The 24,064-nt window shown below is 40.9% G+C and overlaps 1 protein-coding gene across 2 annotated transcripts in view; it reads right to left on the reverse strand.

Moving 5' to 3' along the window:
• The window catches only part of gabarapl2 (GABA(A) receptor-associated protein like 2), a 67,038-nt gene that overhangs the window by 37,965 nt on the left and 5,009 nt on the right, over positions 1-24,064 (reverse strand). For both annotated transcript variants that reach the window (XM_076263372.1, XM_076263381.1), the window contains exons 2-3: positions 23,510-23,565; positions 22,738-22,910 (exon numbers count right to left, since the gene is read on the reverse strand). In XM_076263372.1, coding sequence (XP_076119487.1) covers positions 22,738-22,910; positions 23,510-23,565 — 229 coding nt within the window. The remainder of the gene's footprint in view (positions 1-22,737; positions 22,911-23,509; positions 23,566-24,064) is intronic.

A 24,064-nucleotide genomic window follows, 5' to 3' on the forward strand; every position in this document is an offset into this window, starting at 1 on the left:
GGCGCTCTTGTCAAAAACGCTTATTTCTCCTTACCAGATTCACCTAGACTCAAAATTCTTTCATCATATTAATCTCTACATTCAGATGCATCTTTTTCACCCTGGTCTTATGCTCTAAAAATGTTTACTTTTGCCACAATTTCAGAGAAAAGCCAAACATCATAAAAAGTTTCACAGGCTTCAAAAATGATCAAATCTTCACCAAAATTCTCACAGAAAATGTTTAGACAAAGCCTCACAAAAGTTATCAAAATAATTTGGATACGTTGTTCCATTTCAGAGATATAGGCCAATAAAGTTCGACCACTCAGCCCATTTCTCCTATATCACCTATATTCCTATATGAGTAATTTTTTTTTCTTGGATAACAACCATACAACCATCATTAGGTGGATACCATTAACATTGCACATTTTCAGATATGTACTCTTTTTTATAAAGCCCTTAATTCTATTGTCAAATGTATGCTAGGAATTTTCTTGATGTTGTGTGTTTGCCAACACACATTTTCACCATTTGAATGTGACTGCTCAATGTGTATGATTGTCAGTGGCTGAGTGGGATAATGCCTAGTGCTGGTGTTTGTTAGGTTGAGAGTTCGAATCCTGCTAGAGCTTTAGGCTCAAGATGCACATGCTATTGGTTATTGAAGATTCACACTATTGAACAGCACCTGAATGACATCAGACAATTAACATTCACACTCATTAGTTGCCAAGAATCAGAATGCCGACACACTCTATGACATATAGGGGAACTTCTTTGTTTACTATTTTTCCTTCATCATTAAGTCTATCATATTTATATTTCATCCATTACTGTTCTTCTCTATAAATGTCTAATTGCCCCAGAATATCCAAAAGTTTTCAGGTGTATTTTTTCAGGAAAGCCCTTCATTTTATTGTCAAATATATACTTGGAGTTTTTCTTGTGTGTTTACCAACACACATTTTCACCATATGAATGTGACTACCCAATATGTAGGATTGTCAGTGGCTCAGTGGGATAATGCCTGGTGCTGGTGTTTGTTAGGTTGAGGGTTCGAATCCCCGGTAGTGCTCTAGCTCGAATACTATTGGTTATTGAAGATTCACACCATTGAACAGCACCTGAATGACATCAGGCAATCAACATTCACACTCATCAGTTGCCAAGAATCAGAATGCCGAGACACTCTATGACATTCAGGGGAACTTCTTTGTTTACTATTTTTCCTTCATCATTAAGTCTATCATATTTATATTTAATCTATTAGTGTTCATCTCTACAAATGTCTAATCGCCCCTCCATGCTTGGAGTTTTTCTTGTGTGTTTACCAATACACATTTTCACCATGTGAATGTGACTGGCCAACATGTAGGATTGACAGTGGCTCAGTGGGATAATGCCTTGTACTGGTGATCCTTAGGTTGAGAGTTCAAATCCCACTTGAAGCATTAGTGAGTTGTGGATGTTAGCATACTACAATAGAATGCTGTTGGGTTGTGGAGGATAACACACTATAACATTACAGCTACTTGTCAATATGGCCTTGTAGTGCAAGGCAAGTATTAATGTATAATTATAAGCTGTAGCCTATAATTATTTGTTATTCTTATAATATTTGTCATTTCTTATACATATTTAGTCGGCTCTTCCACTTGACAGAACAACTCTATATCGGTTAAGGATTTCACGCATGAAACAATGCTGCAGAAACATGAAAATACGACTTTGAGTTTAGTAGGCTATAATTTTCAGTTCCTGTTTATCTATTGCACAATGGGTAATAATTTAAAGGAATCATGTTGCAGTCTTGTAAATAGTGACCCTGCAAGATCCCTAGTCATTGCAAAATCATAGTCTGTGACTTAAAACTCTACTACTTGTCTTTAGATGTGAGAGGGTCTGAGACTGTAGTCTTTCAAAAATCTTTTCCAAATCTTTGCAAATCTTTCCAAAGTTTACCCGCTGGGAAACCCTGTAGCTCCGGAGCAGGGGCTCAGACCAGGATAAATTGTTTGCTCGCCCTCAGTTCGCTCTTTTGTTCATCTCAACCCAGCACTCCAGTGTGTCCTGCTCTGTGTGCGTCTTTGAGTTAACGTAAGTCATCACTTTAATCACCCTCACTATGACTTTTGTGATGTTTATCAGTTTGTAGAGTAGCTCTGCCATCATGTGTAAAGTTAAGGTCTTTGTTTGTTGGTTTGGTGTGTTGGAGTCCCATGTGAGAGATGATTAGGTGATGTTGGTTGACTTGGGATGTCAAGTATTGTTTAGTTGTACCTTATATAGCCATATGATTTCAGTTTATTGTTCAAATGTCAATTGGTTTGTTTCTGAGTTGGGATCTGTACTGATTTACCCCATTTCACTGATTACTCCATTTTCTGTTTGTTTCCTCTTTGATGCAGCACACATACAAGTAAAGAACAAAAGAACAGATGAATTGAAACTCAAATAAAGTTAACTTGTGTTGCACCGAAACCTGCCATCTCCGTGTCATCACTCCATACCATTGAGCCTTCTGAGTCACACCATTGAACAGCACCTGAATGACATCAGGCAATTAACATTCACACTCATTACACACTGCTGGTGTTTGTTAGGTTGAGAGTTCGAATCCTGCTAGAGCTTGAAGCTCAAGATGCACATGCTATTGGTTATTGAAGATTGACACCATTGAACAGCACCTGAATGACATCAGGCAATTAACATTCACACTCATTAGTTGCCAAGAATCAGAATGCCGACACACTCTATGACATATAGGGGAACTTCTTTGTTTACTATTTTTCCTTCATCATTAAGTCTATCATATTTATATTTCATCCATTACTGTTCTTCTCTATAAATGTCTAATTGCCCCAGAATATCCAAAAGTTTTCAGGTGTACTCTTTCAGGAAAGCCCTTCATTTTATTGTCAAATGTATACTTGGAGTTTTTCTTGTGTGTTTACCAACACACATTTTCACCATGTGAATGTGACTGCCTAATATGTCGGATTGTTAGTGGCTCAGAGGGATAATGCCTAGTGCTGGTGTTTGTTAGGTTGAGAGTTCGAATCCTGCTAGAGCAGCGGTTCCCAAACTTTTCCTCCCGCGTACCACTGCCTACATTCCGACTCGGCTCGCGTACCCCCACCATCCGACACATAAACACATAAAAACTTAACACATTCTAGAACCCCCCCCCCCCCCCCCCCCCAAATGCGTGCATTTGGAAATGAAAACTAGCCTGCATAGTAGCCTACATCCACATACAATATCTTATAATAGGCCTACAACAACGCCTGACAAGGATGTATTTGTTTGGACAACATTAGGCTATACAGCCTAGAAAGGCTTAGGTTACCTTTAGTTTGTTAAATGTAAAGCCTAGCTTAATGTTACCTTGTTCTTGCCCATCTGAAATAACTCCTAGCTTTGCTGCTTCCCTCCTTTGTTTTTGTTGTTTTCAAAAACCTGTTATATCCGCGAAACTTTCCCCCACGGACCATCCGACGCATTCAAAAGTAACGCATTCTATTAGCTATTCCAGGCGTCATGTTTAATAAGCTGCCCTTTTTTTATGAACATATACAGAGTTTATAAATGATATCCTTTAATTTCATGTTTCCATATCATTATGACCTGATTTGAAATTATGTATTTATTCATGAATTAATTACAAAATATTTAAAATTTTCATTTTAACACCTGTCCGCCATAGCCCTTTTCATCTCGCGTACCCCCTAGAAGCAGCTCGCGTACCACCGGGGGTACGCGTACCACAGTTTGGGAATCCCTGTGCTAGAGCTTTAGGCTCAAGATGCACATGCTATTGGTTATTGAAGAGTCACACCATTGAACAGCACCTGAATGACATCAGGCAATCAACATTCACACTCATTAGTTGCCAAGAATCAGAATGCCGACACACTCGAAGACATATAGGGGAACTTCTTTGTTTACTATTTTTCCTTCATCATTAAGTCTATCATATTTATATTTCATCCATTACTGTTCTTCTCTACAAATGTCTAATTGTCCCAGAATTTCCAAATGTTTTCAGGTGTTCTCTTTCAGGAAAGCCCTTCATTTTATTGTCAAATGTATACTTGGAGTTTTTCTTGTGTGTTTACCAATACACATTTTCACCATGTGAATGTGACTGGCAAAGATGTAGGATTGACAGTGGCTTAGTGGGATAATGCCTTGTACTGGTCATCCTTATGTTGAGTGTTCAAATCCCACCTGAAGCATTAGTGTTAAAATACTGTTGGGTTGTGGAGGTTAGCATACTAGAATAGAATGCTGTTGGGTTGTGGAGGTTAGCACACTATAACATTACAGCATTACAGCTACTTGTCAATATGGACTTGTAGTGCAAGGCAAGTATAACTGTATAATTATACGCTGTTTATCTTATTGACTCCGACACAGAACCCACCACCACAAATACAATTCAATTCTGTGGGAAACACTGCTTTCCATTATCAAACCCTTCATCTTATCCACAACAAATAAATAGTCCTGTAGAATCAAGTATTGTTAGAATACTGTTGGGTTGTGGAGGTTAGCACACTATAATGTTACAGCACAGGGTAATCCTAATTTTATGCATCAAATTTATTCCAATCCAACTCAAAAGTTTTGAACGACACAAAGTGAAGGTTTTATCCAGATCAAAACCAAGAATAGATTATGTGATCTAATCCAATTTAAGGATCCTTGTTTCCCTTTGAACAACCCATTTTCAAGATTTGATCCAATCCGATAGCTGAAATCCGGTAACTGAAATCCGATAACCGAAATCCGATCACGTTTCTTTTGAACAATTGTGCCCAAACAATCAAAGCATATGTAAAACTAAAAAGCTATGCCATCATGTTCGTTTTGCTCGGACCCCGTAAATCACCGCTTGCGGTTATATTTATTATTATTATTGTTATTCTACTTTTTTGCTTTCCTGTTTTTGAGGTAGTTAACATGGTCGAAAATTCTTGAAATTTGGCACACACCTCAGGTGTTACGCAACGCAGTTAGGTACAAGAGCTTGACCCCGGGCGTGGCCCAGGGACTCGTTAGCGCCCCCTTAGGTGACTGATCCCGTGGTTGACATATATTTTGAGGTGGTTAACATGGTTGAAAAGTCTTGAAATTTGACACACACATCAGGTGTCACACAAAGCAGCTAGGTTTTAGATACACACACCAAATTTGGGGGGTGTATGTAACTCCCAAAATCAAACAACTTTTGTATTAACATGCCATTAGCCACGCCCACAGGAAGTGAGGAACTTGAGAATTTGTGCGTTGTGGACATGATCAATTTTAACGTACTCCTCCTACACGGTTGATCCGATTCATGTCAAAGTTGGTATCCTTGACGCCGAGATGTTCCTGATTCTAAATTGTGAAGCCTTTTTTTGATATGTTGTAATTTGACAAAATGGCGAAATAGTTAATTTTAATACCGTTCCACACAAACAATAAATGTGTCATAATTCACCATGCATGGCTTGAAATGTTTTAAATTTCACAGGTCATTAAAGACCATGTTAATGATAATATTCACATGCCCATAATGCATGTTTGGCATAGCGCCACCAACTGGCAACAGAAAGAAAGGCAATTATGCTGATTTCACATGATCTATTTGAACATACTCCTCCTAGACGGTTTGTCAGATTCATTTGAAATTTGGCAAACATTATGCCAAGATGTCGCTGATGTTAAATTGTGAATGGATTTTTGAATGTTGTAATATATTTGATATGATTTTAATATCTCACCACATAAACAGGAAATGTGTCATAAATCACAGTGCATTGAATGAATGGTCTGAAACTTCTCAGGTTAATAGATATCATGATTATGATGATATCCAGACACCCAATGGGCCTGCCTGGCATAGCGCCACCACCTGGCCAAGTAGGAAATGTGCCAGAAATGGACAATGCCTTAAGTGATTGATCTGAAACTTTATAAAATATTGGATATCATTATTGTGATGATATTCACATGCGTAATTCAAAGGCCTAGCATAGCGCCACGTTCTGGCCAAGCAGGAAATGTGCCAGAAATGCTCTATGTTTTGAATAAATGGTCTGAAACTTCTCAGGTTAATAGATATTATGATTTTGATGATATCCAGACACCCAATGGGCCTGCCGGGCATAGCGCCACCACCTGGTCAAGCAGGAAATGTGCCAGAAATGGACAATGCCTTAAGTGATTGATCTGAAAGTTTACAAACATTTTCGATATCATTATTGTGATGATATTCACATGTGTAATTTTCATGCCTAACATAGCGCCACCATCTGACCAATCAAAAAGTGTATCAGAAAGGCTCTTTGCTTAAAATGAATGGTCTGAAATTTCTCAGGTTAATATATATTATGATTATGATGACACCCAATGGGCCTGCCTTGCATTGCACCCCCACCTGGCCAAGCGAGTAAATGTGGCAGAAAATAAAATACAAAAACAAATAGCACACACATCAAATATGTACATTTCACAAACGCACCACGTCGGTGCTTTGTTGGATTCCGACATGTCACGGGTTGCGGCCCGCAGGTGCTCGGGCCCGCCATTGCCGCTTGCGGCTATATTTAGGGCCCGAGCACCGAAGGGCGCAAGGCCCTATTGTTTTTGTAAAGATTATTATTATTCAGTATTATTGTTATTCCACTTTTTTGCTTTCCTGTTTTGAGGTGGTTAACATGGTCGAAAACTCTTGAAATTTGGCACACACATCAGGTGTCACGCATCGCAGTTAGGTACAAGAGCTTGACCCCGGGCGTGGCCCAGGGACTCGCTAGCGCCCCCTTAGGTGACTGATCCCGTGGTGGACATATACTTTCAGCTACACACACCAAATTTGGTAGGTGTCTGTATCTCCCCAAGATGAACAACTTTTGTATGTACAATGCATTAGCCACGCCCAACAGGAAGTGAGGTATTTGGGATTTTGTGCAGACTAATATGTGATGAAATATGTGATGAATCATGATGCCAAAAGAGGTGCTTCCCATGGGTGAAAACGCAGGAAATTTGGCACACACATCAAGTGATACAGTGAATAGACAGGGATAAAAGCTTGGCACCGGGCGTTGCCCAGGAACTCCATAGCGCCCCCTTATGTCACTGTGATTTGTGGTTGGCATATAGTTTTAGATACACACACCAAATTTGGTGGGTGTATGTAACTCCCAAAAACAAACAACTTTTGTATTAACATGCCATTAGCCACGCCCACAGGAAGTGAGGTAATTGAGATTTTGCGCGTTGTGGACATGACCAATTTTAACGTACTCCTCCTAGACGGTTGATCCGATTCATGTCAAAGTTGGTATACATGACGCCGAGATGTTCCTGCTTCTAAATTGTGAAGCCTTTTTTGATATGTTGTAATTTGACAAAATGGCGAAATTGTTAATTTTAATGGCGTTTGTAACAAACGGAAGTTCGGGAGGAGCATGACGGAATTTGCCACGCCTCCTTCAATCAGACAGGTTACTTATTCGCAGTCTGCCTCTATCTGCCGAAGTTGCAGTATCGGCGTCACTCCGCTTGCAAGGAGAGCTACTCCGCGGACCATATCTTTGATTAGAGCAGGGTTGGATGTAGGATCGATTGCCCTCGTTTCGCAAGGAAAGCAGGCCTACGTCGCCTCCTCCAACAATCAGTTTATCTTTCCTCTCCTACTATAGCCGATCAACCGAGCACCAGCGCCGCAGCGCGGAGCTCCGTTCCTCCGGCGTCTCCCCCTCTGTTCATGCAACATGTTTTTCAACTCCGCAAGTTATGGCAGCCCGCGTGCAGCCCACTACCTTGTCTTCCGCTACTGTGGCCTCTTTCTCTATTCCTAAACAGCTTTCCCCCTGCTCACCCAACTCGCAAGTTATGGCAGCCCGCGTGCAGCCCTCTACCTTGTCTTCCGCTACTGTGGCCTCTTTCTCTATTCCTAAACAGCTTTCCCCCTGCTCACCCAACTCGCAAGTTATGGCAGCCCGCGTGCAGCCCTCTACCTTGCCTTCCGCTACTACGGCCTCTTTCTCTTTCCAGCTAATCAACCCTCCCCACTTTTCTCTTTGCCTACCTAGGGTGCTGCGCAACCTCCTCCCCCTTCCCCCGTAGCGACCGCGTCGCTACTTTTTCCCTTTCCCCATCATCTCCCGCCGGTGCGAACCGCGTTCGAGCCCGCGTTTTTCCCCAGCCAGGGACCGCGTCCCTGGTTCTCCCTTACCCCTCTTTCCCTGGATTGGTGCCACCACCCTATAGGCTACCGTATCGGCATCTCATCTGAGACCATGTCTACATTCTAATACAATTTAATCTACGTGGTCATCACAAAATGTATTTAAGGGAGCATCGCTTTAACTCAATGCCGGCGTTGGCCGTAAGGCAACTGATACACAGGAGCTGTTGCTCTGTCGCTTATTGCCAAGAGGGCAAGGAAGGAATTTTTCTCCTTTAAATGTTGGAGTTTTTTCGCCTTCCTCTGTGTTCATTGAGTCAGCATATTAAAGCCCTTCCCTATCTGACCAAGGGAGCACCTGCACCTGCGTGTAGCTCTGCCCTGTTCCTCGGAATCCTCTCTAATAACGTGTTGCTGCTCATTACTTCTCTTGCCGTTATAGCTACCGCAGTTAGCTACAGCAGCCTATTTTAATTGCTTAGGCCTTACTAGCCTACTAAACATTGGGGTGCATTAGATGTTGAACTTCACAACCGCGCGTGTTTGGGCTGTCATTTTCAACATCTACTATCTCCTGCAGCCCATTTGGCTAATTAGTTTTCCATCGCATGGAAAGATCCCCCTCCAGACTACGGTCGCTCCGTTAGTCGCTTTCAAACGCAGCTCAACGCTGTTCTAACGCAAATCGGAATCCCAGCAGGCCGTTACATATTTTATGGTGCAGCCACCAACGCGGCAAATAACGGCCTGTCCGATCAAGCGCTCAAAACTCTTGCCCGTGGTCCTCTGACGCCTATCACTCTTATATCAGATCAAGTCTCTCTGATCTGAGGGAATTAGCGCACCTCGCGCTCTCGCGTCGAATTTGTTCGCGTGGTCCTGGCTATAGGGTCCCTCATCTTTAACGCATTTTTTGGGGTGTATGGCGGAATCCTGCACGACTCCTGCCTGCGCAGTTGACTCCTGCACGATCCCGCAAATCACTTCAGGACCCTGGCCAGAGACTTCGCCAAACATGCTTTTCTATTATGCTATTATATCTGTTTGCAAATTACGGAATGTGAACTAGTGAAATGGCGTTTGTAACAAACGGAAGTTCGGGAGGAGCATGACGGAATTTGCCACGCCTCCTTCAATCAGACAGGTTACTTATTCGCAGTCTGCCTCTATCTGCCGAAGTTGCAGTATCGGCGTCACTCCGCTTGCAACCCACCACCTCCCCTTACGCCTCCCGTCTTCCATAGTTCAAGAATAAGGGGGTGTATGGCGGAATCCTGCACGACTCCTGCCTGCGCAGTTGACTCCTGCACGATCCCGCAAATCACTTCAGGACCCTGGCCAGAGACTTCGCCAAACATGCTTTTCTATTATGCTATTATATCTGTTTGCAAATTATGGAATGTGAACTAGTGAAATACCGTTCCACACAAACAATAAATGTGTCATAATTCACCATGCATGGCTTGAAATGTTTTAAATTTCACAGGTCATTAAAGACCATGTTAATGATAATATTCACATGCCCATAATGCATGTTTGGCATAGCGCCACCAACTGGCAACAGAAAGAATGACAATTACACTGACTTCAGATGATCAATTTGAACATACTCCTCCTAGACGGTTTGTCAGATTCATTTGAAATTTGGCAAACATTATGCCAAGATGTCGCTGATGTTAAATTGCGAAGGGATTTTTGAAATATGTCACGATTTTAATAATTCACCATATAAACAGGAAATGTGTCATAAAGTCACAGTGCATTGAATGAATGGTTTGAAACTTCTCAGGTTAATAGATATTATGATTATGTTGATATCCAGACACTCAATGGGCCTGCCTGGCACAGCGCCACCACCTGGCCAAGTACGAAATGTGCCAGAAATGGACAATGCCTTAAGTGATTGATCTGAAACTTTATAAAATATTGGATATCATTATTGTGGTGATATTCACACATATAATTCACAGGCCTAGCATAGCGCCACCATCTGGCCAAACAGGAAATATGCCAGAAATGCTCTATGCTTTGAATGAATGGTATGAAACTTCTCAGGTTAATAGATATTATAATTATGATGATATCCAGAGACCCTATGGACCTGCCTGGCATAGCGCCACCACCTGGCCACTCAGGAAAATGTGCCAGAATTTGGTAATGCCTATATTGGTTGATCTGAAACTTTGCAAAATATTGGATATCATTATTGTGATGATATTCACATGTTTAATTCAAATGCCTAATATAGCGCCACTATCTGGCCAAAAAGTGTATCAGAAATGTTCTTTCCTTAAAATGAATAATCTGAAATTTCTCAGGTTAATTTATATTATGATTATGACGACACACAATTGGCCTGCCTTGCCTTGCGCCCCCACCTGGCAAAGCAAGTAAATGTGCCAGAAAATAACATGCAAAAAAAAATTGCACAGACATCAAATATGTACATTTTACAAATGCACCGTGTCGGTGCTTTGTTGGATTCTGAAATGTCACGGGTTGCGGCCCGCAGGTGCTCGGGCCCGCCATTGCCGCTTGCGGCTATATTTAGTATTATATTCCGTTTTGTGATATCCATTGTATTTGATGTTGTTGGGTAACAGTTTAAATGTTTATTACCAACAAGCAAATTGTGCAAATTCGTTGGAAAATGAACCCTGCAACACGGCCTTTAATCATATGACCAGTGTTTGTAACAGCTACCGCATGAATATGGATAGCCTACAACTTTGCTATTTGCAGCTCCCTAAATACAATGGCAAGCAGTTTTATAAACGATCATTAAGCATTAAAAAAGTAGCCTGCTATCTATCATTCGTGTTTTCCATTTGGACCCACAAACTTGCTTCCACCTGTGTATGGTGTATGGCAAGTGTATGGCAATATTTCAGCTAAGTCAAACAGTTAAAAGATGCTTTGAAAGTTTAAAGTTTACTGTTGTCTTGAAGAGCAGGCTTTCAGCACTCTGCTCGTGGGGGAGGGGCAGTCTGCACGGAGCTGCCTGTGGACGCCTGTATGTAAATGAAAAAAACTGTATGTAAATGTAAAAACTATCGGCGAATGCAGCGGCTTATCAGCCGATGCCGATACCAGAACCGGACAGTAACGGAGTACTTTACTTGAGTACAGTATTTGAGTACAATTTTGAGGGATCTGTACTTTACTCGAGTATCATTTTTGAGGAGTACTCATGACTTTACGCAGGTCCATCCAGGGAATGTGCCAACCTGTGGCCCCACCTCGCCAGACTATTTAAATTTTCTGAACAAGTTAATGATCGTTTTCGCTTCAAGTGTTTTAATTACAAAATAGTATTTTGTATTTTAAATACGTATTTTAAATGCATGTATTAGAAATAGACCTACTGCCCATCCCTGGCAACATGGTAAAAAGATGAAAATTACTTGATTTTACTTTCAATTCCTTTTACATTCTCCAAGGTATTAACAATAACATTTTTCATATCTCCATGTAGGACGTTTCTGTACATAAATGTGAGCACTGTGGCAGTAGTAATGCAATATTTAGAAAATGTAGGCTACTCTTGTACTCTTGATACTCAAGTACTTTTAAAAACAAGTACTTCAGTACTTTTACTTAAGTAGACATCTGACTGTTGTACTTTTACTTGTACTTGAGTAAAAGTTAGCAAAGGGTATCTGTACTTTTACTCAAGTAATGAAGCTGTGTGCTCTGTCCGCCTCTGGCCGATACACGTAAAAAACGCAAATATATCGGCAAATATACCGATATATCGGTCGATCCCTAATCACCACCACCAAAATCACTTCTTGGGTTTTAATCACTGTAGTTGCCAGGATCATAATTGTACCATTCCTCTGTGTGGTTATGCAAAAAGCAGGTACATATATGATAAACAAAAGCAGTAAATAGTGTTTCAGAGAGCAGTTATTATCACATGCTGATGACATACACCCTCAAAACAAACTCAGCAGCCCTATCACAATCTGTCCCTTTCAGTAAATATGCTTCTCCAAGAGGGAACACTTTATCCACCTCTCCTGTCAGTAACCTGCAGTCCCCTACAATTAGCTGTCCATAAAATTAGCTAATCATATCAGATCATATCTAATCACATAATCCCATTCTGACAATGACACAGAATATACGGTAACAAGAATTTAGAGCAATCAGTTTTATTTCCTGATTGTTGTTGTGGGTTTAAAAACTGGCCTGATGGTAATAGATGGTAATGGGTGTCTGTCATTCATTTATTTTAGGTGGTGCTTACATCAAGATGAATTTAATGTACACATACAGTATGTTTTGTATCTAAAAGAAAGGCCTAAAACGTTACCCCGGACAAAGACGTGATTCGTATTTGACTATCCCAAATAAATGTTGTATTTTTAAAAAAAGCATTGGCATGGACCAATAATATTGTATTCTCTAATGAGAATCAGAACCATTTTGAATAGAAATACAGTATAAATAAAGAATAAATAAAGAATCCCCTTTCTCACATCTGAGACTAATTACAGGGGAATCGTGACTCATGTCATGGAGACATGGTCATCCAAACAGAGTCATTCTTCCAGAAAAGAACAATGCCTTCATGAAACGGGTGGGGGATGGGTGAGGGGTGTTGCCTCTGGCCAGGGCAAGTCTGGACACGTACAAACTACCATGACCAGTGGAGCGCATCCATTTGCAAAACTCAGTCGCACACAGGCTAGGGGCATTTGTTTGGACAGTAAGCCACTTCTTTCACTCATAACAGCCCAGAACTTTGGACAGTAAGCCGCTTCTTTCACTCAGAGACTACCAAAAAAGGTGTACTGTTTCCAGGGGGATGGGGGGGGGGATTATGGAGCACTCTGATGAGTGATGGTGAAGTGTGGCCTGCATTGTGCCATGGCTGAAAGGTACATGTGGACCTAATGGTCTTTTTCTCATGAGAATTCTCTTTCACCCTTCCAGAGACCACATGACAGGGTGTTTCTCATGTTACAGGAATGGCCACGTACATCCCCTGAGGGGGAGAGGTAGAGGAGGAACCAACACGTATCCCTGCCTCTGTGCCACAAGAGGCAAAGGGCAGCACTGCCCTACAAAAAATAAATGCAGACATCCCAACCTGCAAAAAGCCATTTCAGGGAGGTACCCCCCCCCACACACACACACAAATAAATAAATAAAACATAAAATAAATATAAAAAAATATTTAGCCTTCTTATAGTGAAATAGTGATGAATAGCCTATGTTTGTTAATTAATTGTCTCTACTCAGCACACCAAAATAAGGAAGGCCTATAGTTAGAAATTGTGATAATAAAATATGTAGATTTTGGTAGTTTGGTCTTTGTAGCCTTGGCAAATAGCCATCTAGTAGGCTAGTCTGGAATAATATGCACATGAAATGACACTATAAACTCACCTCAGCATGTCTTTTGCAATCACTTAACCCGCCATGGGCAATGCTACAGTCACTGTTACAAACAGTGCAGCATGCACTGTTATTTTGAACTCTTATGAGACAAGGGTAGGCCTACACTTTCGTGTAGTCTGATGTAAAATGGGTCCTTTTTGGGGGGCACTCTGCCTCTGCCTCTGCCATGACGCTCCTGTTCCTATACTGAACTGAACATGAAACAGGCCTATCAGGATGCTCTCTGTCTTGAACAGCCACACACGCACTACCTCTCTCTCTCTCCATCCCCGTCGTGTGCGCGATACACTCAGATCTCCTTGCCCCACTCTCTCTCTCACACACACACAAAAGACTTACCCCTCCCCTCTGTACTTGCATGTGAATCAAAACAATCCAAGATTGTTGTTTAATATTTTCTAAAGCAGAGCTAGTCCAGAGGAGACATTAAGATATAAAGGAAAACAAGCTAAGAGTAAAAACTTTTAAAAGGGGAAAACTGAACAGCACAATGTTAGCTACAGTACTCCTCTATTCTTTCCATTAACTACAGTTACATAGCCTGACAAGCCAGACCAACATTTGAATGTAGGGTCTGGGCACTCACCGTTCGCAGTGCTCAGTCCGAGGGGTGGGATAATCGGTTGTCTTTGAAATTCCCTCTGCACGCAATAGGACAACGCTATGAGTCCCATGCGTTTCCCACCAGCGGAGCTAGTTCAAACTTTTGTCAACCTAATAAAAGCTTAACTCGTGTCACACTGTTCGCCAACAGCAACATCCATCTTATTTGTTTTCAAGTAGCAGGGAATTCAAGTCAAACCGTTGCAACTCTGCCATCAATCATTATGTTAAGCCCGCCTAACGACTATACACGATTTGATTGGCCTAATAGAAGTTTAATTCTTCGAGCTCACAAGCCAACGGAGAGTTGCTAGACTAGCCCTGGCAGCAAATGTAATTTGCATCTAGATTTCTATGCTAACAGTTACAGTTATCTCTTCCTAACTTCCTGAGTATCTGTTTTTTACTTGACTATTAATATTTTTGGAAGCTTGTGACTTACTCCACTACATTTGAAAGACAAATACTGTACTTTTCACTCCACTACATTTGAAATATGAACATGAAGTACTCATTAAAAATAATAATTATTATTATATATATATATATTATATTCCGTTTTGTGATATCCATTGTATTTGATGTTGTTGGGTAACAGTTTAAATGTTTATTACCAACAAGCAAATTGTGCAAATTCGTTGGAAAATGAACCCTGCAACACGGCCTTTAATCATATGACCAGTGTTTGTAACAGCTACCGCATGAATATGGATAGCCTACAACTTTGCTATTTGCAGCTCCCTAAATACAATGGCAAGCAGTTTTATAAACGATCATTAAGCATTAAAAAAGTAGCCTGCTATCTATCATTCGTGTTTTCCATTTGGACCCACAAACTTGCTTCCACCTGTGTATGGTGTATGGCAAGTGTATGGCAATATTTCAGCTAAGTCAAACAGTTAAAAGATGCTTTGAAAGTTTAAAGTTTACTGTTGTCTTGAAGAGCAGGCTTTCAGCACTCTGCTCGTGGGGGAGGGGCAGTCTGCACGGAGCTGCCTGTGGACGCCTGTATGTAAATGAAAAAAACTGTATGTAAATGTAAAAACTATCGGCGAATGCAGCGGCTTATCAGCCGATGCCGATACCAGAACCGGACAGTAACGGAGTACTTTACTTGAGTACAGTATTTGAGTACAATTTTGAGGGATCTGTACTTTACTCGAGTATCATTTTTGAGGAGTACTCATGACTTTACGCAGGTCCATCCAGGGAATGTGCCAACCTGTGGCCCCACCTCGCCAGACTATTTAAATTTTCTGAACAAGTTAATGATCGTTTTCGCTTCAAGTGTTTTAATTACAAAATAGTATTTTGTATTTTAAATACGTATTTTAAATGCATGTATTAGAAATAGACCTACTGCCCATCCCTGGCAACATGGTAAAAAGATGAAAATTACTTGATTTTACTTTCAATTCCTTTTACATTCTCCAAGGTATTAACAATAACATTTTTCATATCTCCATGTAGGACGTTTCTGTACATAAATGTGAGCACTGTGGCAGTAGTAATGCAATATTTAGAAAATGTAGGCTACTCTTGTACTCTTGATACTCAAGTACTTTTAAAAACAAGTACTTCAGTACTTTTACTTAAGTAGACATCTGACTGTTGTACTTTTACTTGTACTTGAGTAAAAGTTAGCAAAGGGTATCTGTACTTTTACTCAAGTAATGAAGCTGTGTGCTCTGTCCGCCTCTGGCCGATACACGTAAAAAACGCAAATATATCGGCAAATATACCGATATATCGGTCGATCCCTAATCACCACCACCAAAATCACTTCTTGGGTTTTAATCACTGTAGTTGCCAGGATCATAATTGTACCATTCCTCTGTGTGGTTATGCAAAAAGCAGGTACATATATGATAAACAAAAGCAGTAAATAGTGTTTCAGAGAGCAGTTATTATCACATGCTGATGACATACACCCTCAAAACAAACTCAGCAGCCCTATCACAATCTGTCCCTTTCAGTAAATATGCTTCTCCAAGAGGGAACACTTTATCCACCTCTCCTGTCAGTAACCTGCAGTCCCCTACAATTAGCTGTCCATAAAATTAGCTAATCATATCAGATCATATCTAATCACATAATCCCATTCTGACAATGACACAGAATATACGGTAACAAGAATTTAGAGCAATCAGTTTTATTTCCTGATTGTTGTTGTGGGTTTAAAAACTGGCCTGATGGTAATAGATGGTAATGGGTGTCTGTCATTCATTTATTTTAGGTGGTGCTTACATCAAGATGAATTTAATGTACACATACAGTATGTTTTGTATCTAAAAGAAAGGCCTAAAACGTTACCCCGGACAAAGACGTGATTCGTATTTGACTATCCCAAATAAATGTTGTATTTTTAAAAAAAGCATTGGCATGGACCAATAATATTGTATTCTCTAATGAGAATCAGAACCATTTTGAATAGAAATACAGTATAAATAAAGAATAAATAAAGAATCCCCTTTCTCACATCTGAGACTAATTACAGGGGAATCGTGACTCATGTCATGGAGACATGGTCATCCAAACAGAGTCATTCTTCCAGAAAAGAACAATGCCTTCATGAAACGGGTGGGGGATGGGTGAGGGGTGTTGCCTCTGGCCAGGGCAAGTCTGGACACGTACAAACTACCATGACCAGTGGAGCGCATCCATTTGCAAAACTCAGTCGCACACAGGCTAGGGGCATTTGTTTGGACAGTAAGCCACTTCTTTCACTCATAACAGCCCAGAACTTTGGACAGTAAGCCGCTTCTTTCACTCAGAGACTACCAAAAAAGGTGTACTGTTTCCAGGGGGATGGGGGGGGGGATTATGGAGCACTCTGATGAGTGATGGTGAAGTGTGGCCTGCATTGTGCCATGGCTGAAAGGTACATGTGGACCTAATGGTCTTTTTCTCATGAGAATTCTCTTTCACCCTTCCAGAGACCACATGACAGGGTGTTTCTCATGTTACAGGAATGGCCACGTACATCCCCTGAGGGGGAGAGGTAGAGGAGGAACCAACACGTATCCCTGCCTCTGTGCCACAAGAGGCAAAGGGCAGCACTGCCCTACAAAAAATAAATGCAGACATCCCAACCTGCAAAAAGCCATTTCAGGGAGGTACCCCCCCCCACACACACACACAAATAAATAAATAAAACATAAAATAAATATAAAAAAATATTTAGCCTTCTTATAGTGAAATAGTGATGAATAGCCTATGTTTGTTAATTAATTGTCTCTACTCAGCACACCAAAATAAGGAAGGCCTATAGTTAGAAATTGTGATAATAAAATATGTAGATTTTGGTAGTTTGGTCTTTGTAGCCTTGGCAAATAGCCATCTAGTAGGCTAGTCTGGAATAATATGCACATGAAATGACACTATAAACTCACCTCAGCATGTCTTTTGCAATCACTTAACCCGCCATGGGCAATGCTACAGTCACTGTTACAAACAGTGCAGCATGCACTGTTATTTTGAACTCTTATGAGACAAGGGTAGGCCTACACTTTCGTGTAGTCTGATGTAAAATGGGTCCTTTTTGGGGGGCACTCTGCCTCTGCCTCTGCCATGACGCTCCTGTTCCTATACTGAACTGAACATGAAACAGGCCTATCAGGATGCTCTCTGTCTTGAACAGCCACACACGCACTACCTCTCTCTCTCTCCATCCCCGTCGTGTGCGCGATACACTCAGATCTCCTTGCCCCACTCTCTCTCTCACACACACACAAAAGACTTACCCCTCCCCTCTGTACTTGCATGTGAATCAAAACAATCCAAGATTGTTGTTTAATATTTTCTAAAGCAGAGCTAGTCCAGAGGAGACATTAAGATATAAAGGAAAACAAGCTAAGAGTAAAAACTTTTAAAAGGGGAAAACTGAACAGCACAATGTTAGCTACAGTACTCCTCTATTCTTTCCATTAACTACAGTTACATAGCCTGACAAGCCAGACCAACATTTGAATGTAGGGTCTGGGCACTCACCGTTCGCAGTGCTCAGTCCGAGGGGCGGGATAATCGGTTGTCTTTGAAATTCCCTCTGCACGCAATAGGACAACGCTATGAGTCCCATGCGTTTCCCACCAGCGGAGCTAGTTCAAACTTTTGTCAACCTAATAAAAGCTTAACTCGTGTCACACTGTTCGCCAACAGCAACATCCATCTTATTTGTTTTCAAGTAGCAGGGAATTCAAGTCAAACCGTTGCAACTCTGCCATCAATCATTATGTTAAGCCCGCCTAACGACTATACACGATTTGATTGGCCTAATAGAAGTTTAATTCTTCGAGCTCACAAGCCAACGGAGAGTTGCTAGACTAGCCCTGGCAGCAAATGTAATTTGCATCTAGATTTCTATGCTAACAGTTACAGTTATCTCTTCCTAACTTCCTGAGTATCTGTTTTTTACTTGACTATTAATATTTTTGGAAGCTTGTGACTTACTCCACTACATTTGAAAGACAAATACTGTACTTTTCACTCCACTACATTTGAAATATGAACATGAAGTACTCATTAAAAATAATAAAATACTTTTGAATACTTGAGTATTTTTTAAAGCAAGTACTTCTGAACTTCTGCAACTTTCACTTGTGTTGGAGAATGTTTCACAAGGTGTATCTACATTTTGACTTAGGGAAAATAATTGTGTACTTTTTCCACCTCTGCATGGTACTGAGGGAGAGCCAGCTAGTGTAGAAGTACGCATTGAAACACACACACATCGTGTGCCATCTTTGACCTACCACCTACCAGACTTCGCTCACTGCCATGCACAACTGAAAGGCTGAGGAAGTCATTTGTTCCTAGGGCCATTGAACTGTTCAATGCCTCACTAAAGGGAAGAGGAGAGATAGACTTCTCTGCTTAGTCTGTCTGCCTCTCCACCCTCTCCATGTCCATGTTTGAGTACTGACTGCCCACTACTGCTTACTACTGTTTTACTAATGTACACAGCCTAATGTTTTCACTACTGTTTTACTGCTACACTTTTTTTCATGCTATATTAGCACACATGATCAATGGCTGCGGTAAGGCTTCTGCTACAATACTGAATGAATGAATTGCTATAACCCTATTACCTCAACCTGTTCTTGCACTGAAATAGTTTTTTACTTTACCTTGTCTACATTATACTTTACTCTTCTATTTGTCCATATTTATCTAGACCTTGCTCTTGCACTGTTGCACTAATGTTGGACTACTTTTTGCACCTTCACCATGACACTCACTCTCTTGAGCACCTTGCCATGCACACATAACTAAGGACTATGGTTGGACTACTGTTTGCACCTTCACCATGACACTCACTCTCTTTAGCACCTTACCAGTCCCGGCCCTGTCACTACAAGCGTCTTATGTTTGATCACCCTCAAGCACATTGGACTTTCTTAATTTAATTTATATAGTGTATTTAGTATTTAGTTTTGTTAGTTTTCTTATCTTCTACTGCCTTTATTGTACAGTGGAGTTTAGTTATATGTTTATACTTATACTTATGTTTACCATTTCTGCTGTAAGTGCATGTTGTGTGTGATGTCTGTATGCTACTGAGACCCTTAAATTTCCCCTTGGGGATCAATAAAGTATCTATCTATCTATCTATCTATCTATCTACCTTTGCATGGGAAAGGCCTCAATGTTTATTTCTGGCAGAGTGTTAGGTGGAAGCATTGAATAGGAATATGATGATATGATAATAATAATAATAATAATGTGTCTGTAAAGGGAACACCTCAGGTTTGTTTGGTTTAGATTTGAAGTGTTGGTCTAAAATCTATTAGTGTTTACAAAATGTGCATAAATAGCTATAAACCTGTTTAGCTTGGTTTCAGGTAGTATTTCATAACCTCCCATGCCTTCATAACCTTTGATTACTTTGGTCTCCCTCTAACACTGGTGGCACGGCTTCAGATGGTCCAAAATGCAGCAGCTACTGTAGGCTGCTCACCAACACAAAAAAGTGGTAACATATTACATATTACACCTGTCCTAGCCTCCTTGCACTGGCTTCCAGTCCAGTCAAGGATACAATTTAAAATACATCTGTTGGTCTTTAAGGCTCTTCATGGTCTGGCCCCCAGCTACATAGTTGATATCATTCATCCCCATGTAGCCCCCAGGTCCCTCAGATCAGGGTCGGACTGGGAACAAAATTCGGCCCTGGCAATTTTCCCCTGGACCAGCCCACTACTGGACCGACGACCCCCCCACCCCCCACAAACTCACACACACAAGCCCACCGATACCAAAATCCCCCCCTGATTCCCCCCCATAAATAACAAACACACAGTATCATGCTGTAGCAACACTTCATAAACTGAACCCAAACATTTATATTTGGACCTATAGGTTATTATATAATCAGTATCGTTCAGCATGTTCAGTAGCCTATATTTTTCCTTTAGTCAAGCAGTGACATGTGGTTTAATCAGTGTTGGGCAAGTTACTTCAAAATCGTAATATATTATGTATTACTTATTACTGTCATTTCAAAGTAATTCATTACATTATAATATTACTGTCTCTGAATTGTAAGGCATTACATTACTATTGTATTACTTTTAAGTTACTTTTACCAAAATATCTGGAAATATGGATTTGGAATTCTAAATGCAGTTTATTATGCTCAATGCAGCTCATTACACTTCTAATGGAGGGTGATGTGGTACAACATAATGACTGAGCTAGGCTTAAGGCTAACAACAGTAGAATGCAATAGGTGCAGTGATGGCTCATGATGCAATACAAGGAACAATCATAGCCAGAATTGTGTTAAAAGAAGACAAAAGGTCAAAGTCTGGTCAATTGTGATAGAAATGCTGTAACTTTAGGCTAAGGCCTACTCATTAAAATCAACAGAGAGCCCACTACCTGTATATTGTAACCCAAAACTTAAAGACATGTCAAGATAGGCTACACAGTGCAGCTACTGGCCATTTTGGTGCCCTAACTGGTTAAATACAGTATTAACCTAAGTATGTCATCATATGGCCAACTATAAAGATGTAATCTGCCTGTTCCCAGGGATGGGTAGTATTTCTGAAACATGTAATATGTGTTTCAAATGCAAAATAGTATTTTGTCATTTGTATTTTATTGGGTTGAAGGAAATGGCTCTGTATTTTGTATCAAAATACTTTATTGGTGTATAAGTATAAGTATATATACTTTTTTGATCCCGTGAGGGAAATTTGGTCAAATGTATTAATTTTTACAAGTGTGTATTTTTGTATTTTAAAAATACTGCAAAACTCGTCGGTCCAGTAGTGAGCTGGTCCAGGGGAAAATTGCCAGGGCCGAATTTTGTTCCCAGTCCGACCCTGCTGTCACCCCCCAATCCAAATGGATGCAACTGCATTTATAGGCTAAGCCTAAGTCTACATGATGGGCCGCAAATAGGCTAAATAACTTTAAAAAAAAAAAAAAATCCGGGAGGTCACCGGCCCACATGTGGACCGGCCCAGCGGGCATTTGCCCGGTTGTACAGATTACCAGTCCGAGCCTGCCTCAGATCCTCCAGCCAAGGCCTCCTCCATATCCCACGGTCCCGGCTTAAGCAAAAAGGTGACAGAGCCTTTTCTGTTGCTGGCCCTCAGCTGTGGAACCAACTGCCACTTGACATCAGAAATGCCCCTTCAATCACATTATTCAAAATCAGGCTCAAAACGCACCTTCCTTGTGTTTTAATTGTCTCACCCTGTTATGTCTGTAATTAAGTGTTGTCTGTTGATGTCGTCTTAGCTTAAATCATTGATCTGTATGTGTATTTACTTACTATTTTATTTTATTTTATTTTATCTTGTTTTATTATTCTTTAGCTAATGCACTATGTACAGCACTTTGGTCAGTGAGAGCTGTGGTTAAATGTGCTCTAAAAATAAACTTTACTTATTTACTTACTCACTTACTTAGGTATTTAAATTCAATTGATGGCGCTAGTAGTCCCTGTCCCACCCATATCAATATCAACAATCTGGCTAATAATTTTTTAAAGACATTTGGCTTATCCGGGACTTTTCTTTTTTTAAAGTATATTTGTTTGGGGCATTTTTGGCTTTATTGTGATATGATGGGATGGGATTGGGAAAAGACCCAGGCAGGCTGACTCAAACCTGGGTCATTTGTAGCCTGGGTGTTCCCATGCTGCCTTGCGCGCGATTTGATTCACGCTGCTAAGGCAGCCTGGAGACCATGGAGCAAATTTTCGCCTGAGATAGGAGACCAATCACAGAACAAGGGGGAAAGCAAGACCATGATGAGCTATGCACAGACGCATTTGATAGACATCCGTGGCACCCAATAAACGGATCTGGGCATTTTTTTCAAATACGAGAAAATTAAGGTTTGGTTTCCAGACCACGTCTCATTGAGAAATGGTGGCGCTAGCCAGGCTAGGTCATTTGGGCACTGGGACCCAAATGTGGTATGGGTGCTATAGCCAGGTGTGCCACAGCGCCCTCCATTCCAGGACATTTCTGACTTCCACAAAACTTCTAACTTAATTCCATCAACTAATACAGATCAGGCTTTTCTTTCAGGAGCCATACCTGGACTGTGGGACTGTTTTGTCAACGAAGAGGAAGATAGCTTTCTCCGAAGGCAACTGGATGCGCTTCCTGATGATCCACATGAACTGAGCCACTGTGATGTCCGATGGTACAAGGTACTTCCGCTTATCAATATCTACGATCTGTGAGCCAGAGACCTTTTCTACAATGACCTGAGAAGCACAAAGAATACAAAAGGGTTAAGTGTACCAACATCAACTACCTTTCCAGATAAAGGGAGCATTGTATTCGGAATGAAACAGGAAACTGGCATCTGTGAAGAAATGCACACACCCTCAGAGAAAAGAAAGGGGGAAGAGAACAGTGTAGAAACACAATCAGTTTAAATAACACAAGAAGTGAAGTTGGGGTCAGTTGACATCCCATTCTAGGGATCACAAAAGCACTGACATACATAAACATTCCAAATTATTTTTCCTGAGCGCAGCACAAAGGGGCTTCATCTGAGGACTCGTGGATACCGGGAAGAATGTGGAAGGCATTTAACCCCCCCCACACACACACACACACACATGCACCACCATCCCTCCAGGGCATGAGGCTACATATAGGGAGGCCAAGTGCAGAGAGGCAAAGAAGCTTACACTGACACTAGCACTAACACGGCCACGTGCAACCAGCTCCAACAGGTTGAGGCCCACAGTGTGTCAGGGGAAAAGAATTTAGTGCCTGCGAGTGGAGAGAGACAGATGCACTGGGACATCACCACAGAATCTAAGTCTATCAGCCGTGAAGGGAGCTGCCTACTCACCGGAACTCTGTCGGGGTATTTGTTGCGGATTTTGGCAGACTCCACACACCGGTGCTCTGTGTCAAGGAGAAGAGAGAGAGGTGACTTCAAAGAGTTAGTACAGTCACCTGTGATATGTGTGTGCAGTGGCAAAAAAATAAGCAACATATTACATAGATCGATAGATACTTTATTGATCCCCAAGGGGAAATTCAAGGTCTCAGTAGCATACAGACACTACACTACAGCAGAAAAAGTAATATAAGTACATATAAAAAAAACTCCACTGTACAATAGAGACAGTAGAAGATAAAAAAAATACTAAATATACTATATAAACTAAATCAAATATCCACAGTGTGCTTAAGGATGATCAAGCACGAGGCGCTTGCATTGACAGGGCAGGGACTGAGCCTGTAATTCTATATGCATTAGGGTGCATCATTTGCCCCAATTTTGGAAATTCAACTTGTACCCAATTTTAAAATGTGACAATACTAATGAAAAGAAAATGTGTAGAATATTAGCTGGATTGAATAGTATCTAAGGGGTCCACCAAGCCTCTAAAGTTGCTTC

Source organism: Alosa pseudoharengus, unplaced genomic scaffold (assembly GCF_046254945.1).
Source record: "Alosa pseudoharengus isolate Yale_2024_CS ecotype anadromous, Long Island Sound unplaced genomic scaffold, YU_APseudo_1.1 YU_APseudo_1.1_scf_10, whole genome shotgun sequence".
Taxonomy (NCBI): Eukaryota; Metazoa; Chordata; class Actinopteri; order Clupeiformes; family Clupeidae; genus Alosa; species Alosa pseudoharengus.